The sequence below is a fragment of the Physeter macrocephalus genome, chromosome 8 (genome assembly GCF_002837175.3).
Source record: "Physeter macrocephalus isolate SW-GA chromosome 8, ASM283717v5, whole genome shotgun sequence".
Lineage (NCBI taxonomy): Eukaryota > Metazoa > Chordata > Mammalia > Artiodactyla > Physeteridae > Physeter > Physeter macrocephalus.
The window spans coordinates 148,636,485-148,660,748 of NC_041221.1; the positions used below are offsets into that span (position 1 = coordinate 148,636,485).

General features: G+C 48.5%; 1 protein-coding gene across 4 annotated transcripts in view; it reads left to right on the forward strand.

Annotated features, from left to right (window-relative positions):
- Positions 1–23,854, forward strand: part of GALNT10 (polypeptide N-acetylgalactosaminyltransferase 10) — a 230,234-nt gene extending 206,380 nt beyond the window's left edge. For 2 of the 4 annotated variants that reach the window (XM_028493384.2, XM_024118287.3), the window contains 5 exons: positions 3,994–4,101; positions 10,511–10,732; positions 13,950–14,066; positions 18,409–18,558; positions 19,053–23,853. In XM_028493384.2, the coding sequence (XP_028349185.1) occupies positions 3,994–4,101; positions 10,511–10,732; positions 13,950–14,066; positions 18,409–18,558; positions 19,053–19,211 (756 nt within the window). In that variant the 3' untranslated portion in view covers positions 19,212–23,853. Of the gene's footprint in view, positions 1–3,993; positions 4,102–10,510; positions 10,733–13,949; positions 14,067–18,408; positions 18,559–19,052 lie in introns of all 4 variants that reach the window. The other 2 variants (XM_028493387.2, XM_028493385.2) reach the window with 2 other exon arrangements.
- The last annotated feature ends 410 nt before the right edge of the window (positions 23,855–24,264 follow it).

A 24,264-nucleotide genomic window follows, 5' to 3' on the forward strand; every position in this document is an offset into this window, starting at 1 on the left:
ATACCATGGTGTTGGGCAAAAGGGCAAATACTGTATTTCAAGGTGGTGGTATTGCTCGTTCTTTCGCAAATAGAAATGACTAACATCAATCAGGTTTGCTACAGCCAGGCATCAGGCTGAGTGTTCTTCACAGCTTGTCTCAGTCCATCTCGGCAGCCTTGCAAGGTAGCAGTGACTGTCATCCCCAGGTCACACGGCTGCACTGGTGGCGTTGGGATCGGAAAACAGTGTCTGCTCATAACCCCCCGTGCTGTGGTTTTTGTGGGTCTTGGGTGGCTGCTGCCTCAACTGTGAAGGGAGGGAGGTGGAGGGCCTGAAGGTACACAGGTAGGTGACATGGGCCATGAGCTGAACCTGGAGTCCAGGACCAGATCTGCCCACCTCCCCAGCCCACGGCAAGTCATGTTGTAATTGCATGCCTCCAGCTTTTATCATGTCCCGGGATGAAGAGTCCCCTCCAGTCTTGGGATCCTGGCAGATAACCAGCGAACACCACGCGGGTGGTGCCTGCTGTGTATGATGTGTTCTGGGGGGCCAGAGGGAGTTCTGAAGGGTTGAGTGTACCCTGAGCTGGGCCCCTCTCAGACTGCTCAGGTGCTCCCAGAGGACTCAGGGCTTGGCAGCAGCTTTTGCTGAACAGGTGTGCGTCTCTCTAAAGGCAGTTTGAGTTCTGACTCAGCCGTCAGAGAGTCATGTCCAGGGCAGGGAAGCCGTGGAGTAAACCCATCGTCCAAAGCCAGCACTCCTCCTGGGCTGCAGACATCCCAGGAATCTGAGGGCATTTTGGATGCCTCAAACCTCTGAGTAGATCAAGGTCACCCTGGTCCCTCAGGAACCTTCCAGCTGATGGCCAGCGTGGTCAGGGCCAAAGAAACCCGAGGTCACAGCACAGGGAAGGATTTGGAAATTGATAATCCGTCTGCATAAAGGAAAGTTCCCTGCCAAGCAGAGCCAGAGACACAGCCTCATTAGCTAATGCGAGTTTGATATGGAGTCGAGAGAGCTGGACACCGGCCTGGTCAGCTGCCCAGGAGACGTTCACAAATAGAGCAGGGTAAGGTGTCCTCCACCTGCTCAGTGTTGCTCTGCCTTCCAAAAGGCAAGGGCAGCCCAGCGGCAACCTGGGCAGCATCCACCAGACAAAAACAATGCTTCCACATCAGTCACTTTGTATAAAGGAAGAGTTATTGTTACAGGGTGCTGGCGCCTGATCAATGTCTCCTGCTTTGAAAATAAACTTCTTGGCTTGGCCTTGACATTAATCTACCATCAGGAGCCCATTATCTCAAGACCAATGTTCTGTTCTATTGACTTGCTCGATTTTTTTTTCTCCCCCAAGATCAGAATATAATTGCATTTCTCCAGGCAGCATTTCCACTAATTGCAGCCCCACACATACCTATACCCTGTGGGAAGCCCAGGACAGAGTATATCTGGGGTGCGGAGGAGACAGTTGCTGGCAGAAAGTGATGGGGGACTGAGGCCCCTCAAGTGTGCAAGGAGCCCTTCTAGAGCCTCTGAATTAATCAAGATACAGAGCTGAATCCCCAGTATCCTGTCGAGCAGTTCAAGGTGGAAAAGGCTCTTTTGCACGGAATCGGGGTTGTAGATATTCCCACTCCTGCTCCTCACTCCACAAATGAGGGAATACAGTAATGAAATTGATAATAAATGTCCCAAATCCAGCCATGTCCCACCATCGCCACAGCCCCACAAACCCTAAGCCATGACTGCTTTGTATCTACAAAAGCCCCCGAGGCCTTCCCTCCCCCAATCCTGTACCCTACAGGCCATCCTGTACTCCACAGAGTCATCTTTGTAAAAGAGAGGTGGATTGTGTTGTCTCCCTCACTGAAGACTTTCAGTGAAGACCCCTAGTTCTGCTGCAAGAGACCGTTATGATTGTCCCACTCACCTCTATGACCTCCCCTCCCTTCACTCCTGCCTTTGCTCCCTCTGCTCCAGGCCTCTGGCTCCCTACCCCAGGGCCTTTGCACTCGCTCTTCTCTCCACCTGCTCTCTCACCCTCCAGATCTTTATTTTATTTTACCTTCTCATCATTTAAGTCTCGCCTCAAATACTCCCTTCTAGGTGAGGCTTTCCCTGACAGGTGGGGGTAGCGCAGCATCCCATCCATCCATCCAGTGGGTCCATCCAGTTACCTTGCTTTGGCTTCCATAGATCACACATCACTATCTGAAAGTCCCTGTATTAGTTATCTACTGCCACAGGAAAACATAATCTTAAAGCCGTAATAGACAGTTATTATCTCTAAGTTTGTGCAGGTCAGGGATCTGTGAGTGGCTAGGCAAGATAGTTCTGCCTAGGTCTTTCATGAGGTTATAGTCAGGGTATCAGCCAGGGCTGTGGTCATCTAAAGGCTTGACTGGGGCTCGAGGAGCCTTTTTTAAAATTTTATTTATTTATTTGGCTCACCGGGTCTTAGTTGCAGCACATGGGATCTTTAGTTGCGGCATGCAAACTCTTAGTTGCAGCATGCATGCGGGATCTAGTTCCCCAACCAGAGATGGAACCCGGGCCCCCTGCATTGGGAGCGCAGAGTCTTAGCCACTGGACCACCAGGGAAGTCCCTGAAGGAGCCACTTCTAAGACGGCTCATTCACGTGGTGGGAAGGTTAGCACTATTAGGAGGCTTCAGCTCCTCACCACCTGTACCTCTCCATGGGGCTATTTGAGTGTCCTCACAACATGGCAGCTGGCTGCCCCAAAGTAAGTGATCCCAGGGAGCAAGGTGGGAGCCACGGTGTGCTTCGTCATTTCTGTAGTATCCTGTTGGTTACACAGGTCAGTCCTCATGTGCTTCATTTGGGAGGGTGCAAATACTAGGAGGCAGGGATCATTGGGGGCATCTCGGAGTGTGGCCACCACACTCCGCCTCTGTGAGAGCAGGGGCCTTGGCCAACTTATTCACTGCTGTATGTGCCCAGCAGCATGTGTGTCATGTAGCAGGCACTCCATAAATATCAATCAAATGTATGAATCCATCATTTGTAGTATCTCACACTGCTGTGACTGGGTGCCAGGTCCTGTGCTAAGCATCTTACCTACAATACCGCATCCCCTGAGCCTGCCTCATTTAATCCTTTACAAGTGAGGAAACTGAGCCTCAGAGAAGTTAGGTGCCTTGATCCAAGTCACAAAGCTGTATAGTGGCTAAGTCAGGATTTGAACCCAGGACTGCCAAAGGGGGTCTGTTTAGTCTGGGCCCCTCAGTGGGTTGATTGTACTTGTTAAGAATTCCCACACTGTTGTCAGACCAGGATTCCAACTCAAGACATCTCTGTTATACCGGTTGTAGAGGGAGACACAAGGAGAAGCATCAGCTCTCACACCACAGGCAGCCTTGCCTGCGAGCCACCCTGCAGGAGAGTCAGGGCAGAGAGGCAGGGGACTGCTCAGGGTGACCCAGCAAGATCTAGAAGGAAACAACAGCATTTAATGCCAGAGTCAGCAAATACACAGCCTGCGTGCCACCTTGTCCCCTGTCATACCTGCGGACAGAACCACGAAGTGATCACCACAGTCTTTCCCACAGAGCCCCCGCTACCCCCTCACAATTCTCACACTTGTCCAGAGCTCAGTCAGACTCTAGAGTCAGCCCAAGCTGGCTCTGAATTCTGGCTCCACCATGTACCAACCCTGTGACCTTATAGAAGTTTCTTAGCTTCTCTGAGCCTCAGTTTCTTCATCTGTAAAATGGAGCTCCATTACTACCTACTTTATGGGTTTTCTGACGAGGCTTCCGTGCAGCTGTGCGTGCGAAACCCATATCGTAGTGTTTGCCCATGAGTAAGCACTCGATGTCATGAGCTGTTGTCACTGCTGTGTTTTCCTACATCCCTAGTTCTGTGAATGGGGGCTTTAGTACACAGTCCACACCGATGCTTCCGATGAATGCACGAAGGAATGCTGGCCTTTGAGGAGGCCATGAATCGGAGGCAGAAATATCTTCTCTCACTTCTCACCCTGCAGGTGTGGATGTGTGGAGGCCGCATGGAGGACATTCCCTGCTCCAGGGTGGGCCATATCTACAGGAAGTACGTGCCCTACAAGGTCCCCGCCGGAGTCAGCCTGGCCCGGGTAAGGTGGTGGCTTCCCTAGCGGGTGAGAGGTTGGCCTACGACCATCGGCGGAGCAGAGACACCCCATGCCCTAGGCCTAATGGTCCCTAGGAGTGAGGATGTGCCCCTCCCCCCACCCTCCAGGTGAAATCCAGTTTAAAAGAACTTACTTACGCGAATTCCCTAGAGGTCCAGTGGTTGGGACTCCGCACTTTCAATGCTGAGGGTATGGGTTCAAGCCCTGGCCGGGGAACTAAGATCCCACAAGCCTCGCAGTGTGGCAAACATAAAAATAGAAGAACTTACTTAAAGCCCTGCTTAATCACTTATTAGCTCTGTGACCTTGGGAGGGTTGCTCTAAGGCTCTGTTTACTCCTTTGTTTCAAGGAAGCTCATTTTTTCCAACTCTTAGCATGGCCAGGAGAATTAAGGAGATAATGCAGTTTCCCAAAGTGTGACCAATGAGGTGATTTTAGGTGGTCGACATAGGAACATTTTTTGTTTTTAAATAAATTTATTTATTTATTTATTTTTGGCTGTGTTCGGTCTTCGTTTCTGTGCGAGGGCTTTCTCTAGTTGCGGCGAGCGGGGGCCACTCTTCATCGCGGTGCGCGGGCCTCTCACTGTCGCGGCCTCTCTTGTTGTGGAGCACAGGCTCCAGACACGCAGGCTCAGTAGTTGTGGCTCACGGGCCTAGTTGCTCCGCGGCATGTGGGATCTTCCCGGACCAGGGCTCGAACCCGTGTCCCCTGCATAGGCAGGCAGATTCTCAACCACTGCGCCACCAGAGAAGCCCCCAGGAACATTTTTATTTCCATATGTTGAAATTAATGTAGATTAGTGTAGCAAATTCATGATTTCACAGACATTATTACTTAGGATAAAGCTAAAGTAGGTACAAAGTTAGACTAGGGGTGATTTAAAGAAACATGTTGGGTAAAATTTAATACAGGTGGAGTGGTGTGTTTGGGAAAGACTGAGCTGGCACTTAAAAGCTCCTGGCACAGCGGTGGTTAATAAATGTTAGCGTCTTTCTCTTCTCCTCACCCCCTCTCCACTTTCATGCCAAAAATTCTGTGTCAAACTGTTTTAGTGCCTTAAAATGGTTTATATCAGTCATTGGTCGAATTAAAGTGGCACTATCTACAAACAGAAATGTAAGCCAGAAGTTTTTGGTTTGTGTTATTAATATTTCACTAAACCTTAATAACAAAATTTTAAAATCTTAAGGGTCTTGAAAAAAATCAAGGTGACCCCAAAAGAACCACGAAGAGGTCGGAGCGTCCCCAGAGGGTAAAGAGAGCCGCAGGGAGGTTTGGTGGGATTTGGAAAGGTCACCACACAGATTTTCCTGTTGGAGACACCCCCACCTCAACCCGTGAAGACCCCTCCCGACAGCGCCCCCGCACCCCCGCCGCGAGCCTGTTTGGCTTCAGTCCACACAGCCTCCTTCTGCCCAGGCCACTGCCTCCCCCTCCCCCATCACCTGACAATCAACGACGTGCAGAATTGTAGCCTCTGGGTCTCGGAAGGGCCCTTGTCCTGCGACTTACAGGAAAGACCAAGAGGCTCAGAGAGGCAGCTGTCTCCCCGGGCTCCATCCAAGGGTGGGATGCTGAGCTCTGGAGGCGGCCGGGGCTGCTATGGGGACCGGCGTTGCTATGGGGACCGGCGTTGAGGAAAAAGAGAACCAGCAGTGCCCTCTAGTGGTCGAAGATTCCAACGACAGCCGTACCAGCCATCCGCGCTTGGGACAGCCCTCTCTCACGCGGGGTGCGAGGTCTAGTTCAGCAGGAGAGGCAGGAATCACGTTTCATCTGAAATACCGTTGGCAACCCCAGAGGAAGGAGCCACGCGGGAAAACCGCAGAGTCGCTCAGTAAGCCAAAGACTGCGACTCTTCCAACTACTAGGGACTGTGGGACCATTAGGACACCTCTGACCCCTGAGCAGGACCACTCCCCAAAGCATCCTTTCCCTATCCAGAGCTGTCACGTACTGATATAAGACTCTCCTGGTAAAGACACACCACCACCTCCTGTTTATAGATCCACAGATGAACTGTAGTAACGCATTAAAAACTTCCTGAGCCAGGCATTGTGAAAAGCATCTTACATATTTATCTCACTTAGTTCTCACTTGTTTTTAATCCTCATTTTAGAGCTGAGGACAGTGAAATGTAGAGACACAAAGAAACTAGAGCCAGAGTTCAAACCCACTTAGGTCTGACCAGTGCCTGGCACAGAGTGGTTGTCCTTTAAATAGCGACTGCTATTGTTATTAGCAGTATTAGTGTCAGCATCAATATTAGCAAGACTGGAAAGTTGATTTCAATGTCTTATCTGAATTCTGTGTTTTCACATTTTAACTCCTTTTTTCACCTGATTTTTCACCTGATTCAGACTGAATCAGTCTCCTGTTGACTTTAAACCAGTTCAGTCTGAGCAAAGGTGCCTGAATCAAGCGCTCCTAACTTTTTATTACAGTATCTTAACTACCCTCTCTTAGTTGCAGATCATATTTTACATGTTTGTTCAGTGTTTTGTTTTTGTTTTCTTTTTTTCTTTTTTCTTTGTGGTACGCGGGCCTCTCACTGCTGTGGCCTCTCCCGCCGTGGAGCACAGGCTCCGGACGCGCAGGCTCAGCGGCCATGGCCCACGGGCCCAGCCGCCCCGCGGCATGTGGGATCCTCCCAGACCAGGCCATGAACCCCTGCCCCCTGCATCGGCAGGTGGACCCTCAACCACTGCGCCACCAGGGAAGCCCTGTTCAGTGTTTTAACAACCAGATCCTTCTAGAGTATTATAGTCTCCTAGAACGTCGCATTGATAGATTTGAGGAGAGGTATCCTAAAAGCCCCAAGAGAGCCAGATAAAGAGGGAAACCAAAGTCTTACTAAAGGTGTACAGATTCCAGAAGGACAAATAGCCAGGGAGCAGTGGAGCATCAATTCAGGAAGGATGAACTGGCCACCAGCTTGCCTGCCTCAAGAAGAAGTAGCCAGTCTTAATTTATTTACTAAATTTGCTAAGATCCTTCTTGTCTGTGCCTCTGGGCAAGGGGTCTTTGGGAAGGCAGTAACAGAAACCCACTCAAACTTGGCAAAACAAAAGTTGATTTTTGTTTGGAGACTTAGTCCAAGATTCTGGACAATTCTCTGTGATCCAAACTCAAGAAAAGCAGGGGGGCCTCAGACAGGACTGGGACCCAGAACTAGGAAGGTGTTAGGAGTAGGGATAAGAGGAGCACACCGCCTGCTAAAATCCCAGAGTCCTTTTCATGACTCTAGCAAGGGGAGAGGTAATAGAAATAAACGTAAAGTCCCTTACTTTGGCCCAGTAACTGTACAAAAGTTCAAGATCTGGGAGAAATGACTTACTAAGCCATGTCTGGAAAATGCAATATTCATTAAAATAGTAATTTAAGTATCATTTAAAATTAGAATATTATTTAATTTGATCCTTTAAAAAGAATCCTGGTGAATTTCAACACCTTTCCTTGGTCAGATTGGCCATCCTTGCCTGTGGTTGGAGAAGAAACCACGGTGGTCTCTCATCGTCCCTGTGGCTTGAGCAAATCAGATCAGCGGCCATGGCCCACGGGCCCAGCCGCCCCGCGGCATGTGGGATCCTCCCAGACCAGGCCATGAACCCCTGCCCCCTGCATCGGCAGGTGGACCCTCAACCACTGCGCCACCAGGGAAGCCCTGTTCAGTGTTTTAACAACCAGATCCTTCTAGAGTATTATAGTCTCCTAGAACGTCGCATTGATAGATTTGAGGAGAGGTATCCTAAAAGCCCCAAGAGAGCCAGATAAAGAGGGAAACCAAAGTCTTACTAAAGGTGTACAGATTCCAGAAGGACAAATAGCCAGGGAGCAGTGGAGCATCAATTCAGGAAGGATGAACTGGCCACCAGCTTGCCTGCCTCAAGAAGAAGTAGCCAGTCTTAATTTATTTACTAAATTTGCTAAGATCCTTCTTGTCTGTGCCTCTGGGCAAGGGGTCTTTGGGAAGGCAGTAACAGAAACCCACTCAAACTTGGCAAAACAAAAGTTGATTTTTGTTTGGAGACTTAGTCCAAGATTCTGGACAATTCTCTGTGATCCAAACTCAAGAAAAGCAGGGGGGCCTCAGACAGGACTGGGACCCAGAACTAGGAAGGTGTTAGGAGTAGGGATAAGAGGAGCACACCGCCTGCTAAAATCCCAGAGTCCTTTTCATGACTCTAGCAAGGGGAGAGGTAATAGAAATAAACGTAAAGTCCCTTACTTTGGCCCAGTAACTGTACAAAAGTTCAAGATCTGGGAGAAATGACTTACTAAGCCATGTCTGGAAAATGCAATATTCATTAAAATAGTAATTTAAGTATCATTTAAAATTAGAATATTATTTAATTTGATCCTTTAAAAAGAATCCTGGTGAATTTCAACACCTTTCCTTGGTCAGATTGGCCATCCTTGCCTGTGGTTGGAGAAGAAACCACGGTGGTCTCTCATCGTCCCTGTGGCTTGAGCAAATCAGACAGTGAGCCAGAGGACCTGGGTGGCAGGGCAGGAAAAGGAGAATCTTCAGATGTGCGGGCCCCCTTGGGCCTTCAGCTTCCTCTGGGCACAGTTTTTAATTAAACCCAGCCTCTGCTCTGCAGGGGCCTGGGGGGGGATAACAATGTTCCTGAACTGATTTCTGACCCACTGTTGACCTCTTCAGCACTCAGAAAAAAACGAGACAGCGGCAAGGAAATTTTGTAGTCTCCCAGTCCCAAGCTCAGAGCCAGCAAAAGTGAGGAGTTGGTGGATTTGGGCTTCGATACCAGGGCCTTCCTCCTGTGAGCTTCCTTCCTCCTTACTCAGGAGTTGGCAAACTATTTTTGTGTGACCGTAAGCTAAGAATGGTTTTTACATTTTTAAATAGCTGAGGGGGGGAAAAATCAAAAGAATAATAATATTTTGTGACACATGAAAAAATCAAATTTCAGTGTCCATAAATTTTGACAGCTACACCCATTCACTTACATAGTGTCTAGGGCTGCTTTATAGCTACATCAGAGTTGAGACCACATGGTCTGCAAAGCCTAGAATATTTACTGTCTCGCCCTGTACAGAAAACATTAGCCAACCACAGCCTTACCTTCTGCTTCTAGGGCAGTCATTTACACTAAGGTGTGAGTGATTGATAACAGCCTAAAGTGCTAACTCGCTTTTACCCTTCAGAAGGAAATCTGGATTGCAGTAGGGGGAAAATGATATGATAAAGCCTAGAGAGTTAAAGCGGGGGAGGTATCCTGGCAACAGCCTGGGGTTGGAGGAAGGTGTTGGGAGCAGGGAATTTCCCCTGAACCGTGATGCTTTGCTCTTCCAAGAAAAGTAAGAGGTTCTCAGCAGATGGGATCTACACTGCAGGTGGAGTGAGGGATTTTCATCACAGTTACACAGAAGAATTCACTTTTCCTCTCTCTCCAAGTCTACTCACAAACAGGATGTTTCCTCACCTGCTGCTGCCTCTACTTGCCAGTAATATGGTTGTCATTTTTTATTGATTATCTTTGTGTTTTGTAATCAAAGTAGCAACCTTAACACCTCAAAGGATTGTTAAAAATTCCAGCTGCTGAGGGAATTTTACCTTCTGGTTGCAAATTATAATTCGTTTTTACCAGGCAACTTGGGCAGCACTCTTAGTTGAATGTGACAAAACCCAACTCAAATTGGGTTAAGCAGAAAGGGAATTTACTGACTCATGTAAATGGAAAGCTCTGAGGTAGTTCTGGCTTCAGACATGCCTGGATTCAGGAACCAAAAGAAGCAATGTGTTCCTGTCTCTAACCCTCAGCTCTGCCTCATTCTGGGTTGACTTCAACCTTGGACAGGCTTTCCAAATGGCCCAGCAGCTCTCAGCCTCTTACCCACCAGATCTTACCCAGCAATTCTTCCTCACAGTTACGGGAAAAAAAAAAAAAAAAAAAAAAAAAAAAAAAAAAAAAAAAAAAAAAATCCGGGACTGATGCCTCTTGATTCTGATTGGCTTGGCCCAGGTCACATGCCACTGCTGACCAATCCCTATGTCTGGGCTATCTATATTCCCATTGGCCAGGCTGGGTCACATGCCTTTCCTTCAGCCACAGGAGATAATAGTGAGGCAGGGGTGGGTCCCCAAAGGAAAATCAGTGGGAGGCGATCTGTAGAAAAAGAGGGGAATGCAAGATGGGCAAGAAAACCAGCAGCAGTGCATTATTCAACTGTAAGTTGTAGAGTCCTTAAAACATACATAAATAATAAATAGAAATATAGAAGACTTAAAAACACGGTGGGGCTGTGGTCTTTGATGCAGCATAAAATAAGAAAGGTTGACCTCCACCTCCAGGACCCTTTGCACCCACTTTTCTCCTCGGCCCTTCGGAGAGCCTGACCTTTGCACCTGCCTATCCCCTCCAGAACCTGAAGCGAGTGGCAGAGGTGTGGATGGACGAGTACGCGGAGCACATCTACCAGCGCCGGCCCGAGTACCGCCACCTCTCTGCTGGAGATGTAACTGCCCAGAAGAAGCTCCGCAGCTCCCTTAACTGCAAGAGTTTCAAGTGGTTTATGACCAAGATCGCCTGGGACCTGCCCAAATTCTACCCACCTGTGGAGCCCCCGGCCGCAGCGTGGGGTGAGGTGAGTCTGAAGGGACAGGCAAGCCACATAATTGGGGCCCGGTGCAAAATGCACGTGCAGATCCCAGATCCACAGGTCAGAGAAAAAAGTACCGGTAACACAGCATTGTAAATCAACTATATTTCAGTAAAAAAAAAAATTTTTTTTAAACAAAAACTTATCGTCATCTAAAAAGTGCCAGTAGAGGTGTAAAATATAAAACTTTTTACTTTCTTTCAGTGGCCTCTCTTAGCCTTGTGGTGGTGTTTTTGTTTGTTTGCTATTGAATGTTATAAGTAGAGAAAAATTAAAACTTTAAATTATTAGTGTGAATTTTACCATTCATCTTTATATTCTGCAGTGCCAGTTTTAAAGGCAATGAGAGCATTTAACTTGTGCACAGTTGGTGAAATTTCACAGTCTGTATTTCAAACCTTGTCCGTGCGTTTGTATTTTTTACCAGAGCAGTGGAAACACTGCACAAAACTAACTCAGCTGTTTTTATTTCACTTCTTGATAATGTACACATCCTATCAACAGTCTCTACCTTGGGCTTACTGATGAATGAGAAAGAACTGAAGGGAAAGGAACTGTGGGTTGCCCCCTCCTTCCCTTTGCTTCTGTGCTGTTATCTGCTGCTGAAGTAGTTGGCTCATCCAGGGAAGCATCACAGAAAGGACATGATAGGGCTCCCCAGTCCCTCCTGTGTCTTTGACCAGCATTCCTCTTTGTGCAGCTGAAGCCAGTTCTGATTGGAAAGGAGGGCATGGCCTCTGGGACATGCCAGCGCCCCCACTGAGTCACAGCCACGACACACTCACCCTGTTCTCCCCTTGAGTCCTGCTGAACTCCCCTGCATGTGGGACCCCAGGATTCTGTGCTTGCAGGGACTCACAGTCGCTGTCTGTGAACTTGGCAGAAAGGAACGGCAGATGCTCATAGAGCATGTGTCACCTCTGCTCACGTGCATGCTCTATTGCCCCATCAGATTTCACTTGCCGGTTTCAAAGATAAAATTATTCAAAAGTTTAAGACAGTGACAGCAGAGCTTTAAACCAAACACAGGACTTCCCTGGTGGCGCAGTGGTTAAGAATCCGCCTGCCAAGGCAGGGGACACGGGTTCCAGCCCTGGTCCGGAAGATCCCACATGCCGCGGAGCAGCTAAGCCCACGCGCCACAACTACTGAGCCTGTGCTCTAGAGCCCGCGAGCCACAACTACTGAGCCCGCGTGCCACAACTACTGAAGCCCCGCGTGCCTGGAGCCCGTGCTCTGCAACAAAGAGAAGCTCCCGCAATGAGAAGCCTGCGCACCGCAACTAGAGAAAGCCCTCAAGCAACAACAAAGACCCAGCGCAGCCATAAATAAATAAATGAATAAATAAATGTATTAAACAACAAACACAGACTCTGAGTGAGGGACCCTGTGCCGTTGCCCTTGTCACACACCCATGAAGCTGGTCGTGCTGGAGGAGGCAGACAGTCCGTCACCACATCCTCGGCGTGGCTCCTGGCTCCGGTTGAGAGCACCCACTCGCATAGAGATGGATATATGGGGGCTTGTGGAGGGGGGGCATAAGCATTAGCGCTCCTGTTTTAAGTGATAGAAGTCCATTTTAAAGTGAAAAGGGGGGATTTTTTTATTCTCATAGGAACCTTGGATAGCTGTGGCTTCAGCTGTGAACACCTGGATCCAGGGAGCTCAAATGATGTCAGTCTCTTTTTCTCCTGCTTAACTGTGCTTCCTTTTGTGTTGGCCTCACGCCATGAGTAGCAAGATTGGCTCCCAGAAGCTTCAGGCTGAGAAATCCCAAGCTTGGCCCAACCCAGCAGAAAGTAAAGACCTCTTTCCCAGTAGAGCCATCAAAGGTCCAGGATTGAAGTCTTTTCCTTGGATCCTGCACCAATCACTGTGGCCATTGAAAGAAGGGGGAAGCAAGGGTAGGATGGACGCTCTGGCCACGGGATGGCCCGGGAGCCGTGGCCCCGTGGAAAATCAGGGCATTTTTACCAGAGGAGGAGAGACACGCGTTGGGCCGGCAGAAACATCAGATGTTACTTGTTCAGATTCACACAGCAACTTAGAGGGACCGTTCCCAACTAAGCCATCTGCCTAGCCCCGCCCAACACCAGCACGAGTTTTCTAGACAAGGTGTCATCTTGATTTCCCTCATGAAGCTCTTCATTTCTTTGCCACTTTATTGGCTTTCTCCCCCGTGTTAGTTCAGGTCCTCCGAGAAGCAGACACCAAGATGGGACTAGACGTGCAAGAGACTTACTGGGGCAATGCTTGAGGAAAGAATTGAGCAGGGAGGTGGGGAGAGCCGTCAGACCGTGATGCTGGGGAAGAAGGGTCCCAGCCTGCAGTGAGGCTCTAAGGAAGTCTGGCCGTGTTAACAGGCAGTCTTCTGGCCAAATCACCTGCCAGAGGAGCGCGCATCTCCCGGGGGTGGGCCTGCCTCCCTCAAACGCTGGCTGGGGGCGGCACCGGGGAGCGTGGCCTCCTCTCGGACACAGTGGTGGATGCAGAAAACGGCAGCTGGGTGGTCAGACCCCTGCAGCCGGACATTGGAGTTGGCCTTTTCTGAGCCCCGACACCCCCTACACCTCAGTCGAGCAAGGAGCCACGTCTGTGAAGTAGGAGCTGCACGATGTGATGCCAGCACCTGGCACGGTGGCTTGCCTGCTGTCTGTGCTGTCTGGCCACGTGAGCGCCGGGGCCTCCACACTCCCACGGTGTTCTTCCCCGCACGCCACCCCCATCTTAGTGAGACCACTGTTCCTCTTTGGATCCTCCCCATTCACCCGCCCTAAAAGGCAGAGTCTCCAAGGCCCGACAGCAAAGACCCTACACCTTTTCTAGAGTGGTTTTCAAGGCATAGTCTCTAGATCACCTGGAATGAGGGAAAAATTTGATCCCTGGACCTTTTGGGTCAAATTCTCCGGGAGAGGAGCTGGGGAGTCCTCCTTTTAACAGCCCCTCCCCTCCAGGCACCCACCACCACCCCAGGACTCTGCGTGCTCTAAGACAAAGCAGGGTTTAGCAGAGCAGCTCTCTGTGTTCCTTTATTGAGAGGCTCAGGGCCCACCCACCAACCCAGGACAAGCGTTATTAGGACAGTTCAGCACTCAGCCCATGTGATGCCTCTGCCTTGGTTCCCTCCCCCCACCCCAGCAGGGGCCCAGGCAGGTATCTCGAGGTGGCTCACTGGTCCACTCTTTGCTTCTTTCTTGTCCAGATCCGCAATGTGGGCACAGGGCTGTGTGCAGACACGAAGCATGGGGCCCTGGGCTCCCCACTGAGGCTGGAGAGCTGCGTCCGGGGCCGAGGGGAGGCCGCCTGGAACAACGTGCAGGTAAGGGCCGCTCCTCAGGACCAGTAGTCGGGCTCTCTGTGCCATCACGGCCTGCAGTGCTCACATGGTCAGGACTGGGAGGGAGAGGCCATGGGTCAACGATGAGTCTCGGGACTTCCCTGGTGGCACTGTGGTTAAGAATCCACCTGCCAATGCAGGGGACACGGGTTCGAGCCCTGGTCCGGGAAGACGCCACATGCCGCGGAGCAACTAAGCCCGTACGCCACAGCTACTGAGCCTGTGCCCTAGAGCCCGCGAGCCACAACTACTGAGCCCGCATGCCACAGCTACTGAAGCCCGTGCGCCCTAGAGCCTGTGCTCCGCAACAAGAGAAGCCGCCACAGTGAGAAGCCCGCGCACCGCAACGAAGAGTTTTCCCCTCTTGCTGCAACTAGAGAAAAGCCCACGCGCAGCAACGAAGACCCAACACAGCCAAAAATTTTAAAGAAGACTCCATGCTTCCAATTCAGGGGGCGCGGGTTCAATCTCTGGTCAGGGAGCTAAGAGCTCACATAGCACGGACAAAAAAAAAAAAAAATATTGAGTCACAGGTCAGCCCAGGGTACGCATTATAAGAGCCTCCTGAACACCTTGGGAAGAGGAATCCTGCACATCAGTCTGGACTATTGGTTACAAATGACAGACACCCAGCCCAAGTGGCCATCAACAGAAAGAGGGAGCTATTGGCTTGTGTCACTGAAAAGTCTAGATGATGTCATCAGGATCTCTCTAGGGTCTCAGCTCTGCTTCCCTCTCTGTTGGCTCCATTCTTAACCTGGCTGTCTTCCCATGTGGTGGCAGATGTGACCACCAGCAGCATAGACTGCCAGCCCCCCAGTGGAAAGGCATGTCCTTTCCAAGAGTTCTGGAGAAGTCCTGGGGCTCTCACATGTTGGGTTTCCTGAGCCAGTGATGATGGGGGTGTGATACAGTCCTCTTACTGACCTGGGCCAGGAATAATGCCTGTTCTCACCAGCCCTGGTTCTATCAAAGAAATTGACATTGTAGTTGAAAATATTCCCACAAAGAAAATTACAGGCTCAGATAGAGTTACTGGTGAATTCTCTCAAATGCTTAAAGAAGATAAGTTACTGATTCTACAGAAACTCTTCCAGAAAAGGAGGGAATACATCCCACCTCATTTTGCGAGGCCAGCATTACCTTAATAGCAAAACCAGACTAAAACATTATAAGAAAACCACAGAGCAATATCCCTCATGAACATGATGCAAAAGTTCTAAACAAAAGTTTAGAAAATTATATCCAACAATATATGAAAAGGATAATACATCATGGCTAAGTGTAATTTATCCCAGGAATGAATGGTTGGTTTAACATTAGAAAATTAATCAATATGATTCACTATTACCAAAATGAAAAAGAAAACCATATGATCACCTCAGCACACCCAGAAAAACCATTTGACAAAATCTAACATCCGTTTCTAATAAAAACTCTAAGCAAACCAGGACTAGAAAGGAACTTCCTCAACTTGATAAAGGGCATCTGTAAAAATTCTACAGCTAACATCTTACTTCATGGTAAAAATCTGAATGCTTTCCCACTAAGATCAGGAACAAGACAGGGATTCCAAACTTATCATTTCTATTTGACACTGTTCTGGAGATTCTAACCTGTGGCAAGAAAAAAAATAATTTCATCCAGGTGGGAAGTAAAGAACAAAAACTGTCTTTATTTGCAGAGTATGTGATCATCTATGTAGAAAATTCAATAAAATCTACAGAGAAGCTACCAGAACTAACAGCTGAGTTTAGCAAAGTTGCATGATACAAAAGTCAGTTGTTTCTCTATATACTAATAATGAAGAATCAGAAGTTAAAATTAAAAACAAGCATTTACAATGACAAAAAATATGAACTGCTCAGGTGTGAAACTGACAAAAGATGTGAAAAACCTGTGTACTGAAAACTACAAAACGTTGCTGATAGCAACTAAAGAAGTTCTAAATAAATGAAGATACATACCGTGTTCATAGGTTGGTAGACTCAATAATTGATATCAATTCTATCCAAAGAAATATATAAATTCAAGAGAATCCTAACATTCTAGTAAGCTTTTCTGTAAAACTTGAAAAACTGATTCTAAAATTCATATGGAAAATGGACAAGACCTAGAATAGCCAAAACAAAATTTCAAAAGAAGTACAAAGTTAAAGAGTAACACTGATTTCAAGATGTATTGTAAAATGTCAGTAATTAAAGGTGTCTTATTGACATAAAGAAAGATAAATGGAACAGAATAGAGAGTCCAAAAATAGACCCACACGTTTGTGGACAACCAACTTTTGCAGATGTTCAAAGGAAATTTAGTGCACAAAATATAATCTTTTCAACAGTGGTGCATATCCATATGCAAAAAAATTTTTTCAATAAATACCTTAGACTATATACAAAAATTAACTTAAAATGGAGCATTGACCTAAACATAAAACCTAAAACAAAATATTTTAGAAGAAAACATAGGCAAAGTGTTTGTGACCTTGGTAACCCAAGCCATGATTGCTTAGATACAACACCAAAAGACAATTCATAAAAGAAAAAAATTGATAAATTGGACTTCTTCAAAAGGAAAAACTTTTGTTCTTTAAAAGATACTGTTGAGGGCTTCCCTGGTGGCGCAGTGGTTGAGAGTCCGCCTGCCGATGCAGGGGACATGGGTTCGTGCCCCGGTCTGGGAAGATCCCACATGCTGCGGAGCGGCTGGGCCCGTGAGCCATGACCGCTGAGCCTGCGCGTCCGGAGCCTGTGCTTCGCAACGGGAGAGGCCACGGAAGTGAGAGGCCCGCGTACCGCAAAAAAAAAAAAAAAGATACTGTTGAGAAAATAGAAAAGCAAGCCACAGACAGAGAGAAAATGTTTACAAAGCATATATCTGTTAAGGAACTTATATTTAGAGTATAAAATTTCTCAAAAACAGGACAGGCCACAACAATGAGAGGCCCGCGTACCGCAAAAAAAAAAAAAAGATACTGTTGAGAAAATAGAAAAGCAAGCCACAGACAGAGAGAAAATGTTTACAAAGCATATATCTGTTAAGGAACTTATATTTAGAGTATAAAATTTCTCAAAACTTAATAAGAAAATAAGCAATGCAATTTAAAATTGGCAAAAGGTACGTACAGACATTTTTAGCAAAGAAGGCATGTCAGTGGTAAATAAACACATCAAACATGCTTAACTTCATAGTTATTAGAGAAATGGAAATTAAAATGATAATCTATTAAAAAGACTGACCATACCAAGGGTTGGCAAGGATGTAGATGAATCGGAACCATGCACACACTGCTGGTGGGAATGCGACTGGTACAACCACTTTGGAAACCAGTTTGGCAGTTTCTTGGAAAGTTACACATGGATCCAGCCATCCCTTTTCAAGGGATTTATCCACGAGAGAAGAAATTATGTATACGTCCATACAATGGCTGGTACACACGTGTTCATAGCAGCTCTATTTGAAATAACCAAAAACTGAAAACAACCCAAACGTCCAAGAACAGGTAAACTGAGTACCATGCAGTGAAATAGTACTTGACCATAACAAGGAATGAACTACTAATAAATGTGTTATAACATGGATGACTCTCAACAGAATTGTGTTGAGTGAAATAAATCAGACCAAAAAAATACATACTGTCTGATTCCTTTTATATAAAATTCTAGAAATTGTGAACTAATCTCTAGTGATGGGAAGCAGAGGAGTGATTGCCTAGGGGCATGAGGAGTGGAGAGGGACAGGAGGAAAAGATTACAGAGGCGCATGAGGGTGTTTTTGGGGTGATGGATACGTCCACTACCTTGATGATGATGATGGTTTCACGGGTGTCAGCTATGTCAAAACGTATCAAACTGTACACTTAAATGTGGGCAATTTATCGCATGCCAAATATTGTTCAGTAAAGCTGCTGAAAAGAAAGTTTATCGACCAAATACCATATGTGAACCTGGTCTGGATCCTGATTCAAACAGACTGACTGTGAAAAGAGATGTATAAGGCAGTCTGAGAACACTTGAACTCAAAATATTTGATGACATGGAAGATTCTATGATAACTTTTCATTGTTATCATGGCATTTACTGAAGTCATGACACCTGGTGTGGTAGGATGTCCAGGATTTGCTTCAAAATAACGTGTGGGTGGGATATGGCGAGGGGAAGGCTGTAACAAGATTTGCCGTGAGTTGGTAATCCTCGAAGCTGGGTCACTGGGACAGGTGGGGTCAATAAACTCTTTTCTGGACTCCTGTGTTTAAAATTCCCCATAATTACAAAAAAGAGAGTCCCCTAGCTTTGCTGTCCGCGTCACGATGTGCCTGTATGTACAGGTGTTCACCTTCACCTGGAGAGAGGACATCCGTCCTGGAGACCCCCAGCACACCAAGAAGTTCTGCTTCGACGCTATCTCCCACACCAGCCCCGTCACCCTCTACGACTGCCACAGCATGAAGGGCAACCAGCTGTGGAAGTACCGCAAAGTAAGACAGGGTGTCGGGGGAACAGGGAAGCCTGCTCGATTTAAAAAAAAAAAAAGTGTGGTGCCTCACTCCTGCTCCCCAGAGCCCCTCCCTCACGTATTTGTGCCACAGACCTACCATGCCCGACTCTCCAGTCATTAAGAGAAAGCAGAAATTCAGCTTTTTATTTGAAGTCTCTAGAATCTTAAATGTTGGCAGCTGAGCCCATTTCTTAAAAAAAAAAAACACCTTGAAAGCCAATGAAATTTGACTGGAGATGGGCAGTGATTAGGGCCCCGGCCCAGAAGTGGCAGGCATCACTTCTGCCCGCATCCCAGCGGGCACAGCTCAGGCACGTGACAAGGCCAGCTGCAAGGGAGGCGGGCAGTGCCCACTGTGTGCTCGAGAGGAGAGCCAGACAGGTCTGCCGGCCTCCCTGCCTCCTTGCTGTTACTGCTGCTGCTGTTTGTTCACTTCCGCAGCATGGCCCGGCTGATAACCTGCCTGTTTTGCAGGACCAGACCCTGTATCACCCCGTCAGCGGCAGTTGCATGGACTGCAGTGAACGTGACCACAGGATCTTCATGAACACCTGCAACCCCTCCTCTCCCACTCAGCAGTGGCTGTTTGAACACACCAACTCAACAGTCTTGGAAAAATTCAATAGCAACTGAGCCTTCACGTTCCCGTGGCAGGCCTGGCAGGGTCCTCTCCGGCATTCACTGCAGCCTCCCTCTCCCAAGAGAGGCAGGGCTTCTGCGGACTCCGTCACATAAAAGCTGCTGGCCAGCCGGGCCAGGGCAGAGGGGGCGCTTGAAGCTGGGCCAGGTGTCTGCCTGGCCTTGCAGGCCCCGAGTGGTGGAGGTGGGATAGAGAGCAGACCCCACAAGAGGCCCCGCTCAAGAGCAGAGCCTGCTGCACCCCTGGCGGCATCATGGAAATCCAGGAGAGCCTTTTCAACTTGGTTACCACGTTTCCTTGAGCATTATGCGGGAGGACTGCCAGGGCAGCCCTAGACCACCCTAAAATGAATCCTCCGAGGCTGCCTAGCCTTCAGGTGGCTCATACATGACAGTCCTGCAGAGAGAGAGGCAAATTCTGTCTGTAGGGGGGCAGCTTTTAGCACTAGTGCCACCCATCTGCAGCACAAGGGAAAAAGTCTTTCTCGGGACCACTGGTTTCAGCCTTTGAATTTTTGCCTGCCCAGCGTCTGTTCTCTGTCACAGCCCCAGGAGATGCAGTCGAAAGCCATGCCTCGGGCCCTCCGAGTGTTCAGTACTGATCACTGGCCAGCTGCCAGGCCTGGGGGCAGCAGCGCAACCCGCAGATATTCCTTTGCAGCCGTGGACAGACGGGATGTCTCCCCTTGCTCTCAGGGTACTCGAAATGCCCATTTTAGTGCTCTCTGGGCACAAGGACAGCCCAGCCACCAGCTTTTCAGGACTGTTTCATATGGCCTTGGGCCTGTGGCACGGGCCCAGTAGAAAACCTCCAAACTAGAAATTCTGGCTGAATTTCCCTCATCAGTGCTTCCTTCTCTCATTTTCTCTCTCTCTCTCTCTCTCTCTCTCTCTCGCTCTCTCTCTCTCTCTCCCTCCCTCCCTCTCTCTCTGTCTCTCTCTCTCGGCCAATTGCCTGCCTCAGGAGAGGAACAGAGGTGTGAGGTCCGGAGGCCTCCAGGGTGGACCATGGGCACGATGCCTAGCCTCTGACTCATCGTGGTTCTGGTTCTCATATGGAATTCTAGAATTTTTAACGAACTCTGTACTGGGATAACAAACTAGAATGCCACATAGGATTCTGGTATTCTAGCATCCAATATGGATTTCTAGGATGCTGTGATTAGCCAGCCAAGTGTAAAACATTGGAGGCAGCCCCCAGCCTAGAGAAAATGTGTGAAGTCCAAGGTTGGTGGTGCTGGGGGAGGGGGCAGGGGACCTGTGCCCATCAGCTCATACCGGAGGCCTTGGTGTGACACGGTCCTCAGGCCAGACCTGCAGCCCTGCCTACCTGCCACCATGGTCACGGCTGCAGTGGAGAGCAGATCCCAGTGTTCCATGAACAGATGTGCACCTAGCACCATGCCGGTCCTTTGTGTTTACCTTTTGCTTGGTTAATTATGTGTCAGCCTCCCAGAGGGCTCCCAAACTAATAGGAAGTGTTTCTGTAACCAGCCTGCCATCCACTGATTCAGAAATGGAAATCGCAGTCTACAGCCCACGGCTTCTGCCAGCCAGCCCAGGAAGTCCTTGAACCAGTATTCCAATTAGAGTCGAGCCTCTCGATTGTGTTATTTACCAATGAAATAACTGAGACATAAATCTGGGAGCAGAGCCACGAATCTGCCTTGGAGATGCTGGCTGATCTCAAGGCTGTCAGTTATCTGGGGAGGGAAGTAAACACTCCCGGCCACCACCCCCCCGATTAAGCGTGCAGCGGGCAAAGTGTCACTTACACTTCTGCCTCAGCACAAGCCCTGCTCTGGCCACCTGCCCGCAGGAGAGGCGGCCCCGTGCTTAACAAAGCCTGCTTGTCGATCCCTGGTGTCTTTTCCAAGGGAGTGCTATATCTTTAGAAGTGGCCCTCTGTAGGAAGGAGTCGAAGATGAGACCCCTTCCAGAATCTAGGATAACAAGACTGTCGCAATTTGGGAGAACCGAGCTAGGATTCATCATCAGAGAGTAATTCAGCATCATTAAAATAAAAACTGTGCCTTTTAAAAAGAAAAAATGCAAATGTACAGCCAATCCCTAAACTTGAATCATTTCCTAGTGCCTTGCTAGACATAAAGGGGTGGGGTTGGAGGGAGGGGAAACATTTTTGGTCGTGTGTGCCGTTCCTGTTGGGTGAATGTGTGTTCCTTAAGGTCTAATTTCAAGCAGGAGGCGTTGGGCCTAGAGCAGGATCTGAGACAGCAATGCCTCCCAAGGGCCAGAGGCCAGAAGTTATTCCATTTAATGCAAGTAACACCCCAAATTTAAAGGGTAACTGCATGGCTCCTTTAATCTGTGACCAAGAAGGGCCTCAGCAGCCCCTAGGAGAGGGTCCTGTTTGGAAGCCACGCCTGCAGCCCCCAATCCCACGCCCAGGTGGAGGGCGGAGCACTGGCTAGGTTTCCAAATGGTCCCACTCCAGGTGGGTGACAGGACGCATGCGGAAAGCAGGAGCAGCGGCAAAAGCAGTCCTCAGTCGTCCTCTTTTGCATCCTTTGGTTCTCCTTTTGAGTCTGGTTTTGCACCCTCAACAAGGGATGGCCAGGTCCTCTGAGCACTCTGGCATTTGTAATTGCTGAGCCCACATCTGTAGGTGCCGAGACTTGACATAGCCTGTAATCAAGGAAGGAAGGAGAGAAGTCCATTTGTTAACTGGCCAACTGATCGCACGTAGTAGCCACCCATTGTTTTGTGTTCATTTTGGAAAGCCACCTGGCTCAAGGATCCAGGTCCCTGCTCCACCCCGCTGATGCTCAGTCAAACAGCCAGGAGCCTGTGGAGCGGCTGTCAGCCAGGTAATGTGTGAGAACGTGGACCCTTTTTCCTTTAGAGCCTTTCTTCTGAGCATGAGGTCGCAAAACAGGGTGTGGCTAGAAAGTATCATGCCTGTGTGGCCCACCAGCAGCCTTTCCAAAGGGGGACTCCAGAAACATTTTGGAACGCAAAGAGCATCTTCACTGTCAGTACAAGGCCTTGGAGGAGGCGGCTAAGTGTGCAGGCACATGTGTGAAAAGCCATTCCACCTTGTGCTTCCAGTTGGAGCTTTCAACTTTTAAAACAGTCCAGGAGCTATCAGTTCCCCATTTTTGGAAGAAATAGCTCAGAGGCAGAAGGGAGTACATCCACAAAAGGGATCTAATGGGAGAGACGACCTTAGGACCTGGGGAGAAAGAGCAGTTCTTGTTGAAGATGTAGTTCTTGTTGAATCTTGTTGGATTCCCAAAGTCCACATTATATTCTCCACCTGTTGAATTTCTTTTTCTCCTTAAGAAATAGGTGATGTCCTTGAAGATGGCGCCATATTTCTTTCTGTGCATCTCTACTTTTCGTCTCTGAAGTTTCAAAAGAGTGGCGAAGCACTTTACAGTAGTAACTGAGAAATCTGGACTCCTTGCTTCGGGGATCCCTTGTTTGCACAGATTGGGTGATCCTTTGTAATTCTTAGAAGGCAATGCATTTTTAGTTAAGTTTTCTGAAGATTTCTAAGTGTAGGAGAAGGGCAAGGAGTGAGTTCTGTCCTGGAATTCTTTTCTGCTTTCAACTGATGCATTTTTGTGAAAATCCAAGTAATACGTTTGTTCAAACTTGATCTTGAGCCAAGGCCCACTGTCACCTTTGGGGTGGGAGTTGGACCTACATTCCAAGCGACAAGGTCCTCTTAACATCCACTCCCAAAATGGCTTTGATTCAGCCATGCCAGCCAACAAGGTCAGGGTCCTGCTCTGTTACAGGCTTGAAGGTGGACCCCAAAGGGATTACAAGCAAGGAATACTTGAGAAGTCAGACCTGGGATTCCATAGAGAAAGCTCGAGACCGCCAACCTCTCATCTCCTGCCTGGAAAAGTGAGCCTTTGTGAAGACCTGACTTACCATGTACAACTGTGATTGTGACTGTTGTTGAGTAAACCTCCAGACTTTTCTCTAATGTGGTCTCTGGCTAATTCCTTGTCCTGCGCCATTCTCCAGTCCATCATTCCCCGTGTATTCGTCGAGACCCGCTCAGTGCCCAGGGCCTCTGCTGGGTCCAGAATAAATTCCCAACAGCCATCGTTCTAGAGAGGAAGGCAGACCTCAAACAACTCACCACAATGATTTCAGGTGTGAATAGGGCTATGAAGGATACAAACAAGGTATGTTAGAGACTTGCATAGGGATCAACGTGAGGTAGGATAGTCAGGGAATGCCTCTGTGAGAGCTGGATGACATGAGGAGGGAGTATGAGCCAAGAGGCAGTTTGGTGGAGGAGCATTCCGGGCAAAGGGAACAGGCAGTGCAAAGGCCCTGGGGCAGGAAGGAGTTGCCGTGTTGGAGGCACAGAAGGAGTTCACAGACTTAGGCGGGGTAGCCCACAAAGGGTCTTACACCCAAAGACCACACCCACGAGTGGAGGATTTCAGTGAAAATATGAAACAAGCTTAGCTCACGTCTTACGTTCACCCATGAGCCACAAGTCCCTGCTTACCAAAGAAAGCATTGTGATGCTTCTGAGTATTCGATTATGTAATACCATGTAGTGGAAAGAACACTGGTTGGCCCGGCTCTGCAACAGACTCGATGAGATCTTGTGCAAATCCTGCCCCCTAGCTATGTCCCCGTTTTACACAGTGAAGTGAGTTTTTTGATGATGCTTCCAGCTCCACCTGTGCTCCTGTGGCTGAGTCTTAGGGCGGGGCTGCAGGAGGCCATGAACAGAAGCTATCCTGGTGCTGTCGTTCAGGGCCCACTAGAGGGCGCTGTGGACCGCGGCTTGGAGAAGGCTGATTAACAGAAAGGGGGATCTGATCGCTGGCCACTGCGGCAGGTTTGAGCCCTGGAACAGGAAGGTAGATAATTTTGTAACTCGTGTTTTTTGTTGTTGTTGTTGTTTGAAAAATCTTTTACCACCCATGAATTCTAAACATTTTAATGGTTTCTTTAAAAAGATTTTACTAGGAAATACGGGCTTCCCTGGTGGCGCAGTGGTTGAGAGTCCGCCTGCGGATGCAGGGGACACGGGTTCGTGTCCCGGTCCGGG